The sequence below is a fragment of the Hippoglossus stenolepis genome, chromosome 18 (assembly GCF_022539355.2).
Source record: "Hippoglossus stenolepis isolate QCI-W04-F060 chromosome 18, HSTE1.2, whole genome shotgun sequence".
NCBI classification, from domain to species: domain Eukaryota; kingdom Metazoa; phylum Chordata; class Actinopteri; order Pleuronectiformes; family Pleuronectidae; genus Hippoglossus; species Hippoglossus stenolepis.
The window spans coordinates 15,962,369-15,976,896 of NC_061500.1; the positions used below are offsets into that span (position 1 = coordinate 15,962,369).

At 39.7% G+C, this 14,528-nt stretch overlaps 1 protein-coding gene across 13 annotated transcripts in view; it reads right to left on the bottom strand.

The window, feature by feature from the left end:
• mast4 (microtubule associated serine/threonine kinase family member 4) overlaps nucleotides 1–14,528 on the bottom strand; it is a 91,179-nt gene that overhangs the window by 12,244 nt on the left and 64,407 nt on the right. For 8 of the 13 annotated variants that reach the window (XM_035183871.2, XM_035183872.2, XM_035183867.2 and 5 more), the window contains 16 exons: nucleotides 11,884–11,953; nucleotides 11,199–11,219; nucleotides 10,680–10,758; nucleotides 8,463–8,617; nucleotides 8,296–8,371; nucleotides 7,987–8,196; nucleotides 7,607–7,708; nucleotides 6,732–6,864; nucleotides 5,385–5,446; nucleotides 5,172–5,263; nucleotides 4,737–4,945; nucleotides 4,495–4,633; nucleotides 3,015–3,147; nucleotides 2,757–2,922; nucleotides 1,068–1,169; nucleotides 297–419 (listed from right to left, as the gene is read on the bottom strand). In XM_035183871.2, the coding sequence (XP_035039762.1) occupies nucleotides 297–419; nucleotides 1,068–1,169; nucleotides 2,757–2,922; nucleotides 3,015–3,147; nucleotides 4,495–4,633; nucleotides 4,737–4,945; nucleotides 5,172–5,263; nucleotides 5,385–5,446; nucleotides 6,732–6,864; nucleotides 7,607–7,708; nucleotides 7,987–8,196; nucleotides 8,296–8,371; nucleotides 8,463–8,617; nucleotides 10,680–10,758; nucleotides 11,199–11,219; nucleotides 11,884–11,953 (1,872 nt within the window). The remainder of the gene's footprint in view (nucleotides 1–296; nucleotides 420–1,067; nucleotides 1,170–2,756; nucleotides 2,923–3,014; nucleotides 3,148–4,494; nucleotides 4,634–4,736; nucleotides 4,946–5,171; nucleotides 5,264–5,384; nucleotides 5,447–6,731; nucleotides 6,865–7,606; nucleotides 7,709–7,986; nucleotides 8,197–8,295; nucleotides 8,372–8,462; nucleotides 8,618–10,679; nucleotides 10,759–11,198; nucleotides 11,220–11,883; nucleotides 11,954–14,528) is intronic. The other 5 variants (XM_035183873.2, XM_035183869.2, XM_035183876.2 and 2 more) reach the window with 3 other exon arrangements.

The following is a 14,528-nucleotide window of genomic DNA, read 5'->3' on the forward strand; positions in this document are numbered from 1 at the left end:
ATATCTTTTTTCATGCACTCAGTTATTACAGGTTATTTTAAGTGCCAGGAGGTGATTCATGCAGAGAAAAATAGAATTTAAGGACGTTGAACTTCAGGCTTTTTTACTCAATTTTCACCACCTTTCTTTTCAGGCTTTTAGTAAAGTCACTGCGTGTCTTAGACAGGCATGATATGAATTGTATTTATTTGTTGGGTGAATCAAAAATAACTTGACAAATTGACAAAACCTTGCCTGAAAGGATTCTGAGAAAATGTGTTTGTTCTTTCTCTTTTCTGATTTGTGAGATAACTCACTGTCAAAATAGCTGGTGTCATCTTCAGACTCCAGCTGAGGGATGAACTCAGCCTTCTGCCTCAGCAGCCCGTTCCAGTCCAGGTTGTAGAAAAAATGATGCTGCTTTACTTCAGCAGCTCCACCTGCAGAAGTTAAAAATACAATTTATTACTAGTTTTAATGTAATTTTCAGGACATATTTTGCTTGTGAGGAAAGAAAACACACACAACACTGGGCACTGACATTGAACTCTGTCAGTTGGACACAGGAGGTGAAGAAATGCTTATGCTATGTTTTCCTTTTCCCTCGTGGCTGCAGGCCAAAACCGATGTCATGACCATAAATTATGCAGTACAATTTCCTGCCTCTGACCTTTGGTGGAATAGCGGGGGCCTTTGTGAATGGCAGCCAGGCGAGGGGGGATGTAGATGAACACGGAGGTCCAGCTGTCTGCATGGTGCACAGGCTACATGCATCCCTCTGATTAAAAGCTTTTGTCCCGGGTCATGGCCACTTTTATAGTCTGCAGATTTACACTTTGCCTGTTCATGCATGGAGCTAGATTCATGGACTGGCAAGGTAATAATTGCAATTGATCAAAAGGAGGAGGTCAGGAGACCACAGGATAAACCGCTCTGCTGCTGGATGACCTCAATTTCTTCCCCGGTGACTTGGAATAATGAGCGGTGCTGAGGTGGCGCTAACGGTCACATGAGAATTTATGGTGGCCTGTCGAGTCCTAGCCGAGTTACTGGCTGTGCCACATGTCCTTTGCGTTTTTTATTTTTACCTGCGCCCATCCGATCCAGAGGGTTCTGTCTGAGCAGCAGGGTGATGAGCTCCTGAGCGTCCAGAGGTGGAGAATCCTCTCCTTCAGGCCAGTTAATCTCATCTGGAAAGACACGGCACATGCAACCAGCTTGAATCAGAAATGCTGCACATACATTACAAGCAGCGCATGAAGCTCAGTTTCTAATATAATTGTATGATTTGGTTTTGGAGCTGGAAATTGTAAATATGCCTTTGCTCATTAAAATAGAATGGCACTCAGTAGAGCTCATACATCTGCCACGAGCCAACAGTCCCCTTAAATCTACTTGTTTTTGTTATTTATTTGTTTTTATTTTCATGAAGACAAAAAATGGGGAAGCATAACCATAACTTTGCCCACACATTGAATAATAGGAAAATATTTGCTCCTCTTTATCTGATACTCAGGTACATATGAAAGCGAGGTTACATGGAACATACAAATGTACATTTACAGTAAATAGTATTGCGGCACACAAATTAAGTGCAACTGTTCTAAATGCTGTCTGTGCATAAATTATCACTCGGGATTGGGAAATCTTTCAAACAATTAAATTATGATAAGAAGCATAAATGTATGTAAGATGACAACAATTGAGAATGGCTTTTCTCATTCTACAAATTAAATTTTATGTTTTAGTTTTGTACATTTTCCTGATGATGACGACTGCAACACTCACTTCAAAACAGCTTCACCAGCAGAGTCAAATCAAAGCTGGTAGGCTGTAAGCATAATGCTGAGTGGGATGATTTACATGTGCTCAAGCTATTAGGGAAACGCCACATAGTTAAGCAATGAGAAGGGGAGCAGAGCCCGCCTGTGCCATGCTGATTGTCAGCTCTGTGCACCGTTTGTCCCCCATTTTAATCAAATTTGGGAGGGGAGCTATGAATATGTATGTGAGGCCCGAGGCCACGGTGGCATGCATTCAGTGTGTGCAGGCCCCTTTAATTAACAGTCACTCTCAGAGGCTTGGTACAGTTTGATTGAGGGAATACCAAATCAGTCATGGCATGCCATTCATTTCCATGGCACAGACAGAGGCCGTTATAAAACAATTCATCTGAGCCGCACCGCTGACAAGACAAAAGCTCCTATTTTCAAGATAAAGATTTTCTCCACACCGCTGTCACCATGGGACAACAAGAGAACAAAGTAACATCATCATAATATAAAAACTTGTGGTCTAAAGTCAAGCTAAATCATTTACTGCCATCTGTTTTCTAGTGGCCCACAGGGAAATTTCAGTCTTTGATGAATTGAGAAATATACAGCAACTAATTCAATGTGGTCAAATGTTTAATTCATACCTACGTGAGGTTTGGGAATTTCTCCTGATGGGCTCAACAGAATATCTGTGCCAGATGCTGTGATACTTTGCCTAAATCAGCTCTTGCAGCAGAAAATATCCCGTTAAAGTCTGTATTATATAACGTAACTAACATAAATAAAATAGTTTATTTTCATCTTTAAATATAAACATCACAGAAGATGAAGAATTAGGCATCGCCTAATTTACTGGCAGAAATTAGCAAGGAAATCCGTTTGCTTCAAAGGCTTGATGATGACACTGGCCTGGGATCACACATCTATTAGTAAGGCTTGAGCAGCGGCCGAATATATTAAGAAATATCACAGAAAAGAAGAAGAGGGAGAGATAACACTGACCACTGATGACCTGTCCGAACAGCTCCTCCGGCGTGTCTCCAAAAAAAGGCACACAACCCACGAGGAACTCGTAGAGGATGATTCCCATCGCCCACCAGTCCACTGGCTTCCCATAACCTTGTCTCAGGATCACCTCAGGAGCAATATATTCAGGTGTTCCACACACCTGTAGAGAATAACAGTGCAAAGACGTATTATGAACATGATGAGGTTTGTAAATGATCACACTGTCCATCTCTGCAGTTAAATAGGATGTACCTGCTTGTCGGAGAACTCTCTGGCATCTTTCTCTATATGTCCCTCATACAGGTTAGTGGTCATGTTCATCAGCCCAACTTTAGACAACCCAAAATCTGTGAGCTTGATGTGGCCCATCGAGGTAACCAGCAAGCTGTGACGAAGAGAGACAAGAGGAAGAGGAGGAAAGGAAATATGTTAAAATGTCACAATAAAATGTTTAAATCAGACTCCATGTCATAACCAGCAATTATCAGTTGTCTTGCTGGATGATTTCAAGATACTTTTCAGATATTTTTAGCATTTCGCCTTTATTGAAATGTGGAGAGAGAATGGCGAAGACAAGCAGTAAAGGGCCGATTAGGGCCGGAACCTGTTTCCACTGGAAGAATCAAGCTTCCATGCAGCAGTTTAAGCAAATGGACCAAGTTTATAAGTTTAACAATTAACTTAAGACTTTGAGTCTATGGCAGAAGTTCAGCTTTGAGATGCTTCACTTAGGCACAGCGCTTGTCAAGAAGAAATTTATGATGAAACTCATTGAAAAGTTATGAGTTTATCAAAGTTATTAGACTTAATTGAAATTGTGATTGATTTTGCCACATTTTTGGCAATTTATTCTGCAGCTGCCAAAGTATTTCATTCTTAACCTCGTGATGGCCGCAGGGAAAAGTCAGGGGACGACCTAAAACGATTTGGATTAATTCCCAACACACATTTAATGTCCGTACAAAATTTCCATGGCAATTGACAGACACACCGACTGACATTACAATCCCAGGAGCTAAACCATCAAATTAAATTTATAATAATTTTATATCTATAATTAAGTAAAAAAAAATATTTCTACTTTAAGTAAAGGTCAATACACATAACTTTGTAGACCGCTCTTTGTACTGTGGATAAACTGGATATTTAATGAACAGATGCATTCAAAGAAATCTCTCTCCACACGACCTCTGATTTACAAAATATCGGCGTCCAAACAGGACGCATGCTAGGCCAGTAGTTAGCGATAAAGTCGACATCAAATATCCATCAATAAATACCAGAGAAGAACATTGTGAGCATGCTCAGTGAGCTTAGGGCCAAGTAATGTTGGGACGAAGCAGAATTACATTACTGAGTTAATGTCAGTAATGTGGCGCAGCGAAGCCTAATTTAGCTGCTAACCTGTAATTACACCTAGCAGCGCTAACCAATCAGAGAGAAACTGGTAAATTCAACGACATTGTCTGACACGTGCTCACTACACATAAGAACAATGGGCATGTGCGTGATGTCATCTTTTCCAAAATTCCTTTAACTTTGTAAAAATCTCAAACTTAAAAAGTGTGTGGACGGGGGAAGACGCTGCAGCCTCCTCCCCAGAGTGACAGCTGTGCAACAAATACTTTTCCCACAAGATCCTTTCAGAGTAAAGATGCAGTCATGTTGTTAAAGACTAAGAATATAAACATTTCTATTTTCATGGTAGTGTTAAAAATCCGTGAATTCTCACTTGTCTGGTTTTAGGTCCCGGTGGACAATGCCATAGTTGTGCAGATACTCCAGAGCCAGCACCGTCTCTGCAAAGTACATCCTGGCCATGTCCACAGGCAGAGGACCCATGTTCTTCAAAAGGGTGGCACAGTCTCCCCCTGTAAAGATCAATGGAGTGAAGTTACAGATGTCCTGGAGAATAGAGTATATTGCTTTCAGCAGCAGCAGCAGCACTGTGCACTGAAAAACATAGATGCTGACCTTCCACATATTCCATAACCATGCACAGGTGCCGGCGAGTCTCAAAGGAGCAGTACATGGACACTACAAACGGGTTCTCAGCAAAGGTGAGGATGTCTCTTTCCACAAAGGCCTGTTGTATCTGGTTCCTCAAAATCAGGTTCTGCTTGTTGATCTTTTTCATGGCAAAGCGCTGCTTAGATTCCTTGTGCCGAACCAGATAAACAGCTCTGAGAAAAGAACAGTTTACAAGTCAGTAGGGGAAAGAACCGATTAAGCTGTTTTGTTTGGCAGTGTCAGTGTCATATAGTGGAAACAGGGGGAAAAGAAACATAAAAGGGGGATGAATAAAAAAAGAAAAAGCTAAAGATAACAAAATTCTGAAGGGATTGTTTGTTTGTGTAAATAACATTTCATGACGCTTAGATAATCTTTTATAGAATAAAATGTCTTTACCCATAGGCACCATTGCTGATGAGTTTTGTCATCTCAAAGTCCAATTCACAGGGTTTTCTCCGTGACCGTAAGGCTGTGCTCAGGCTCTGACCCTGAGGGCAGCAAGAGACACACACATTAAAACAGATCAAAAAGATAAAATCTGTTTTTCACTGTTACGCCTGTAGATAAGACGGAGGAGATCAATACCACAATCAATTTCTGAGTACTCACAGAGTCGTCTGTTTCTGGGGTTTCTGCAATCCCACTGTCACAGCTGGTCAGCTGAGCAATTTCTATGGAGAAAACATAACTCATCACAGATGCAGTTTATAAATAAATCTCTCAAATGTTATTTTTACAGCATGTATTGTAAAAGTGAAATTCAAAATGTTTTGCAGAGGAAAGAGAAGCTGATAATAACAGAGTAAATATGTAAACTTGAAAGCAAACCGAATAGACTACTGCGCATGAGGAATACAAATTATGAGAATATGGTCACACAAATAATAGATTCAAAACAATTTACCAAATGAAAGACAATTGCAAATAAAACAAATAAGAGGAGAAAAACATTTTAAAACATGAATAAAATAAATGACTATGAGCATGTTGTCCAGTACAGTGTGAATCAGGGGGCAATTTTCTGTCCGAATCTGAGAAAACGAACCGATCCAGACCTACACCTGATAAGTATTCTGTTTTTTGTGTTTGATATTTTCCGCAATTACAGGCAACGCGACCAAACCTGACCACAACCTGGACGTCGTTTCAAAGCGTTTGTCTGAACCAGGTTCAACTCAACGGGACCCATCACCACATGGGTTTCTAACACTCTTTTGTGCAGCACAGACAAAATAAACTAAATGCTGAGGAATCAGGAAGTATAAACACAGCAAACTTTAGCCTTTATTCACCTATTAAGCCTGGGGTGCTGACTCCAATGTAATCGGAATTGAGAATAAATGAGGTGGAAATCAGATGTGGCGTCTAAAATCACCACTCCAGAACAAGTGCTCATTATAAACCACCTTGCATCTTTCGAGTTTTTTCTCCCCTCTGTGTGTTTGTGTGCAACCATGCCAAAGTCCATGTGTGTAATTTCACAGGGGGCTGTGTGTCCTGTCCCCTGAGAGCCTGTAAACACATTTCCACTGCTATTTAACATCTGTCCTTCCTTGTAGGTTTGCTTCAGGCACACAAGGCATCGGGCAAACGGAACACAGGAGACACTCGGGGGAAATGAATGGAGACGCTGGCTGATGAGCCAGCCTGTGTGGATCTGTATAAGGTCTGTGGGGAGGCCATTCCTTTCTAATTAGTCGTAATGAATGTTGTTGGTTACTGAATCTGGTGAGACAGAGGGCCATTAAAAAGACAGTCTGTTCTATACAGGACATTAGCCAAGAATATCTTTTGTCTTTTAGTTCCCTCAGCTGAATTCCTTCATTTCTAAACAGCTTAATCTAAACAGTATTCGATTTGATCATATTTAATAAATGGTTGACAAGTTATTGTTGATGGAAGAAACAGAAATACTTCAGTGGATATATAAGAGCACTGTCGTTAATTCTCCTGTACCTTCCAGTGGATCTCGTGTGAGTCCCAGCTGACTGATGATGTAACGCGGGATGTCTGTTTTGATGCCCTGGCCCTCTTTAGCGTGCCCCTCTGCAGCCTCCAAAAGGTGGTAAAATTCCTCTGGATCAAACTCCTGAAGACACAACAGCAGCAGCAGCACACTTTAGTATATTCTGCTATGAACATGCGTAGTTCAAGTAGAAAATGCAACATTTAATGGAGCTAAGCAACAAATATGTCCTACATTTACTCTCAATTATCTCAGTTTTTGGTTGTTATCATCTCCGGAGGGAAAAATCTGCTAAATGCTCTATTTGTCTGTCTGTCTTTTACTCCTGAGCAGGTAGTGCACAGTGAGGGCAATAAAGTAAAACTCAGTATTAAACTCTATAAAATTTAGAAAAGCTGCAGGTGGTGACCAAACTCTTTTACATTACAATCATTTGATACCTTGTCATAAAAATGAAATCTATTGTTGCTGTATGTTCATTTAAGCAGGATGTCTACAAAATAATAATAACAATACTAACACACCTGAAAATGCATATCACGGTGACCTTTCGTGTACACTGTGCCAGTGTACACAGGAAGCAGATTGTCTCTTGAGTAGGTTGCTTAGTTACAACAAGGAGTTTATTTTCTTGGACCAACCATGAGGTAGAACATTCAGAACCAACAAGGAATCTAATGCAGGTGAGTCTATCATTGTTTCCAAATGTCTGTTTTTTTTTTTACCCCAGTTTCATTTTCAGATTTCTCCATTGATGATTTCTTTTAACACTAAAACCTTGTTGTGTGGATGTAGCCTTAATTGCTTCAAATAACAGAAAATATTAACAAAAGTTTTAAGGGCAGTTGAGTGATATGAAACGTACCAGACATTCCAGCAACCGAGCAGGTCTGGCAATGACGATGAGGATCTTCTTCGCCAGCTCTCGGATGAAGTTTACCTCCTCGCTGTCAGATCTCTCTGTGGACTACATACGACCAGAGAAGATGCAACACCTCAGTATTTTACATGTTATGGTGGACTGGTCAAAGTAAGGTGTAGTCAAAAGGCAGCATGGTTCTCCTTAACCCTGGGTTTATGCTCATCATCTGTTTCCACTGAACAACACTAAACAACCCTAGGTCATTTCCCAACAACTAAACTGAAGGTACAACCTCATTAACACCGTTTCCACAAGACTTTCTGTAGACAAGGCATGTTGATGTTTCGATTCCAAAAACATCTGCTTTCTGAAGACGTGCTCACCTCCAGAACAAGCCTCTCCAGTTTGTCAGTGAGTTCGCAGAAGTAGCTGGAGGTGATGAGTCCAAGCCGGCTCTTCTCCAGACAGTCACGGGCCAGCTCAATTATCTGGTGGTGGGCAAAGCCGAGCACGCCATCTGCCAAAGGGAGGACGCTCTCTGGAGAGTTGCTGCGGATGATATCCTGAATCCTTTCCTCCATCTGAGCTGTGGCCTGCAGTAAGAAGGGGAGGTGTAAGTTTGATAAAGCATTAGATAATGAACTTACTATAATATACTGTATTATTATATATAAATTATTTTGAACCTTTACCTTAGGAAACCGCTCCTTGTAGACGTGATTCATCATAATAATCTCATGGTCGTAACATGATGGAGATCTTCCCGGGCTGAAAAATAAATTAGAACAAAATCAGTGTCTCCAGTGGTGTGTATTACCACATGAATATAATGTTACATTTGCAGAAGTGAATTAAAAACCTGAGACTGCGTGAGCGGGGTCGCATTGCTGTCGCTCTGCGGCATTCATCCCCGGAGATGCTCTCAGTGCAGAAGTGCCTGGAGAGGAAGTGCAGTTCATCGGGTGTAGGCTGGAAGGGCAGCTGGTGCAGCTTCTCCTGTGATGAACAGGATGACTGGAAATGAAACAAATATATATTCAACATGAAAAGAAAAAAGAAGGAGATGGTATTTTTACATGGATCGAAAAAAGAAAAGACAAACAAAAAGGACAGTCCTGTATTTTGGCAGTTTCCCTCAGGTAACTGCCAAATCTACATTTTGGGAAATATGGGTTGTAGTTTTCTTGCAAAGGGTTTGATGAGAAGATTGATACAAACAAAATATCTGTGCATAAAATATGAAGGTACAGCCAGGGGTGGTCATCTTAGCTTAGCATAAAGTCTGGAAGTGTGTCCCTGTCACTCGGACAGCATCGACAGTTCACCACTGCTACATTCCCCAATGTGTGACCGTGAGTGAAAGACAAGTTCCTGCATGAGAGAGAGAACTGCGTTGCAAGCCATTTGCGGGTTACATTGCAAATAGAGCTGCACACAGCTATACAATGCAGCAACTGAGCAAAACACCATGTTAGAGATCTCTGATATTATCATGAGAAATGTCAAAAGTTTGGGGTTCATTATGAAACTGTGGCAAGACAAATTTAGAATATGGCGGGTGAAACGCTGGGGAAATCAGAAGTTGTAAGATTCTATCAATCTCCTCATCTAACCCTGCTAACTCCAATGTCTGCATCACATTAACAGTGTATTTAAGAAACCGTTGTACTGAATGACTCAACTATGAGCCTGACTCACCAGTAATGCTTCTTATAGAACTTGACTCATGGGAGATGTGAGAGATATTTTACCAGAGCAACAACAACATGTTTCCTTCGATAGACGGGCTGAATGGCAGGAAATGTATTTTTTGTCCAGACACCAGACAAAACAAAGACGCAATCTGTAATTCCAGTACATGTGTTGTCAGTGTGTGCACAAGTGTATATGCAGGCTGTGTCTGCTTCCTAAACTGAATATGCTGATTTATTTGAATACAATTGTTTTCTTTCGAAGTTGTAGAGCGAGAGAGAGAGAGAGATGCAGAGACAGAGGAAGTCGACACAATAAGAGACAGAGACGGGGGGGTTGTGGGTGTTTGTGTTTGTTCGTGTGCCTGCTTGTAAGCCATGTTTTCTGTACAGCAAATCTTTTGGCCCTCTTACAGAGTGTTTGTACACAAAGACTCTCCATATGCATCCTCAGAGAAGACTAATCACTAGAGTGAGCCAGTCTCGTGTGAACAGAGCAAACATGAGAAAAGCTGAGTTGCACATTCAAGTCTTTTTATCTTCACTCTTTCTTTAGTTCTTCATAGAAACTATAAAGGAACCCGGAGAGCAACCACAAGGGTGATTGGCCACTTTATCAACATATTGCATATTCTGTATATGTACTGATATCTGATACATCTGGATCATTATCTGGATCTGCACCAAATTGTATCTGTTAATAGATATTAACATATGCCTGATTTTCTTATAAAGATCTCTTCTAGAGAAATTCAGAATAATTTTGAAAATATCAATGTTAAAAAAGATGTTAATACAAATTTGGATCTGATCTGGATCCTCACCAAATTCAACAGGTTCTTTCCTGACCACATCCTTACCGAGTTTTGTTGTAATCTGTCTAGTTTTGTGTAATGACACTAACCAACAGACAAACAAAAAAACTACTTTCACTGTGGTTTCAGCTGCAGTGCAGCAATTATAACTTAATGAGATGGCAAAACAACAACTGAGAAATCTTGGATATTTCCGTATTAGTATGCTCGGTCTTTGCACGACAGTGTGTGTGAACAGCAGCACATCTTTTTTCTACATAAACAATCAAGGTGAACGCCCCACATCAATACTAGACAGGTGTTGATTCGTCTAAATGACGGCTGGTGAAAAGACCTCTCTGAAAGTCTTTGGGAACATCATACCAGGACTAGAAGTTGTATTATTGAGTAATATATATGACAGCTAAATAAAGACCTGTAGTTTAATTAAAATTAAATAATCAAAACATTGGTCAGAATAAATCCTCAAATCATTAAACCCATCTTTTAACTACTGGATCTTACAGATATGTTGGACCTTCTTTATTGTCTGATCAGTTGCGTCAGACTGGATGGAAGTACGATACTTACAGAGACAGTGGAGCTGGGCGTGTTGGTTCCATATCCAGAGGATGGGAGGGAGGCCAAAGACCAGCGGCGACCATCAGTCCTGTCACACAACAGCACAGAAAAACAGCAAACTGTCACTTCCTAATCCAACACTGAATTGATAAACAAACAATGGATCAAAACACACAATAAATTGTCTTTAGGAACTGTAAATATGTCACATTTCCATGTTTGTAGGTAAAACATTTGACATAATTTCAACAGTCCTAATGATCAGATGGTTAAAGATGAACAATGCTCTGTCTCTGCTATTGTTCTGAATAAAGTCTTAACACTATACTGCACAGAAAAGCAGAAGATAGAGAAACAAATCAAGCGACTGAAGGTTAAACTGAAACTTAATGCAAAAATGACGTAAAACTAAATTTCAGAGTTCAGATGTAACAACTAATGAAGAATGGAGTATGAACTCTAACATGTACTTCACAAATGTGGGGAAATGAAAATACAAAAGCAAACTTAACCCTAATATGAAGTTACCTGTCTGCTCTGTGGCAATGACTGTGGGTTGTAATAAAAATACACAATAACATTATGGTGAGAAATGTTATGTATAAATCAACAGTTTTCGAAAACATAAACAGACTCACGAAGCTGAATATTTAAACTTAGAGAAAAAAGTGTCTGAAACATTATTAACGTCTTTATTGGCCGATTTGTGTAGCAGTAAATCAGAGACTGTAAATAAAGATGGACGACTCTTCCTCCAACTGTCCAGAAATGAAGCCAAAATATCCTGGATACAAACACTGCCATCTTGTACCAAGGACATTATTTGGAGCCAGAGTCTGTGCAGGTGCAGTAAGACGATGGAGCTGCAGTGGCGAGGTCCTGCTGATAGCGTCAGTCTCTGCTGTCAATCATGATGTTTTACCCCATTTTTAAATCATAAAATAACTAACTAAGACCAAACTTATTAGAAAAATTAGCACTTGGACACATTATTATTTAAGAAAAATGTATTTGACGTGTACTTTGACTTTTAAGTTTGGTCCATGTCCCATCCACTAACATGGTGGAGGCAGGATTTATGACCTACACTGCAGCCAACCACCAGGTGGTGATCGAGAATGCTTGGCTTCACTTTTGGGGAGCAGTCATGTCGTCCACCTTTATATACAGTCTGTGCTGTAAACTGAGTAATCGTCGTGTGTGTGTGTGTTACCTTCGTGCAAAGGAAAAATGAGCAGAGGCACTCGGGGAGAAATTTCTAGGACTGTCTTGTGGGCTTGTTCCTGCAGGAAAAAAGAGGAAGAAGAGATAAAATAAATTAAAAAAGGAAAACAAATTTTATGCAAAAAAGTCAACACTGGATTCCAAATCAATTGCAGCAAAAACATACAGACTGACAGCAAACCGCTCATGGTACAGTCAATTTTTTAAAGGTTACTGATGTCTGGACATTTTACTTGATATTCCATGAAAGATAAAAACTCTGTAATATCATTTTATTATTGCAGTTCAGGTGATGAAAGAGCTATTCAGCTCAAGTGACATTATAAATATGTGTAGGAAGTACTTTATACAACTATTTTAAATTATAAATAATAAAACTTTATTTGTATAGTACCTTACATCCAAAAAATGCAGCTCAAAGTGCTTTAGATACAATATAGATACAAATGTCCATCACTATGCGTAATTTACAAATGTAATTAATTGTTTGGTCTGCGTTTTTTTGCTATATTTTTTTTAAGCTATGGGTGACCCCATCAAAATGCTCGTTTTGCAAATGAAAAAGCCCAGAAGCCAAAGATGTTCCGTTTACTGTCACAGTGGAGCAAGAAAACCAACACCAAGACAATTGACTTCCTATTTATAGTAATAATAAAATCTTACCACAACAAACTTAATTTGAACTAGTACAGTGCCTGTTTTAAGCTTACCTGTTTGCTTGTCCTATGTTAATGCTCCGGAGCTACTTCAGAATTATTCCTTGTCATTAGTGAGTCTTCCTCAAATATACTGTCACTTTTTATTGTTTGTGTGCTGGATGTTGTGTGCTGAGCTTTATATAGTTTATAAATTGACAATACACATGCCAAGTGTGAAGCCGATAAAGTGAGATAAGTATTCCACATAGAGACAGTCAGACATATGTGGAATTAGTGGGTGGATGGACTAGAGGGTTATTGCATCTCACCCATACTTTAATCTGTCTCTAATCAACCTCAACATTAACCATGCTTTACATGAGAATACTAAATAGTAGTAAGTAAAGTAGGTTCAACAACAGTTGCTGTTGCTTGATGTATTACAGTAATAAATATTACAGTGAACTACTTTCACGAGTGTTTGAAACCAGGTCAGCAGCCGGGCAAACTTAATACATCCCCAGCTCATTCCAAAGTATCGTGTTCATAAACAACATCTTCCCTCATTGCACATTGTTGTGGAAATTTTGCAGCTACGCAGGCAGACTGTTTGGCTTCAAGTCAGATGTCATCTATATCCTCATATCTCTTATCCTACCTTACTGCCAGTAATTATAAAACAGTATGCAGGGACCAATTTGTTGTGCAAAACTGTGTCTGAATGTCAAACAAGTGACGCCTGATGTCAGTGTACAGCGTCGTTGAATATTCTCTTCTCGCTGATCTTAAATGATTGAACTTCTGAGAGGCAGTGATTTGCTTTGCAGGTGTGATAAACCTGGAGAGGGCTGACACAGATAACTTATCAAAACTGCCTTGATGTTGCTCTAAAAATGTGTTCGAGAAACAAGGCAGGACCTTTATGTGCAGTTCAACTTCAACTTCAGGTTTATTTAAAGTGCACATCACGCAAAGAGCCTCTGCACATTTAGAAGGTTAAAATTTAACATAAGACTCTGAAAGTTCACATACACATATAACCGCACACAGGCAGAATCCCAAACATGCAGGTAGGACTGTTAATATAATAACAGGGCTGCCAATCCATTTAAAAACTTTAAAGTCTGGAGGGTTTGAACTCAAGCCATCGCTTGTATTGGAAGCCAGAATTGCCAGGTCTGCCAAAAATGAGAATTTGTGTTTCTTTTTTTAAGTCGATTATAAAAATGTCACAGGTTTTTGGGCTTGTTTTTAAAAAATATGGTTGCTTGTTGAAGCTGTGGTTGCTTATTTGTCTTGTGAGAGTTGGCAACACTGTTGGTAGACATCAGCTCAGATTTGACATGACAAAATCTCTTGGATCTTGTTAAGGACTCTGGCAGCTGTGTTTTGGATCAAGTGAAGGCCTCTTGTTGCCGTCATGTTTAGGCCACAGAAACATGCATTGTAGCAGCCAATCCTGCATGTTATAGCAGCATCTATAAGGATTTGGGCTCTTGCACTGGACACAATGCGGGATCTTGAGTGTTTGACAGCTATAAGCTATTTTTCTCAGAAATGTAATACACACCATTGCTAGGTTCTCCTGTTGTGTTAATGTTCAATCTAGCTCTGATCAAACATAACAGCACATTTATGGAAATCCAGGTGCTTGCATGGTATTTGGCACAGAGAGAACTGCGATGTGTGAACACTGTGATGAAGAGTGTTGTGTGTGTTCTTTTACAGTCTGCATCACTGAATGTTTTTCAAACTTATTCAAACTTATTCAAACCAGTGGACGTTCGCTTCCTCTTCACACAGTGAATTCAATTTTCCTAATTTTATTAAAGAGCAGATTTTGCTGCCTGTTTAATAAATGCAACGTGCATAAGCATTGAATGACGAGATGTTGAGTTGAGACTGTTGTGTGTTTGCTAGATTCATTCATTTATTTATCAATGCAGACACTGCTGGTCCATAAAAACATATTTTTATGGTGGGAATGTGTTTAATA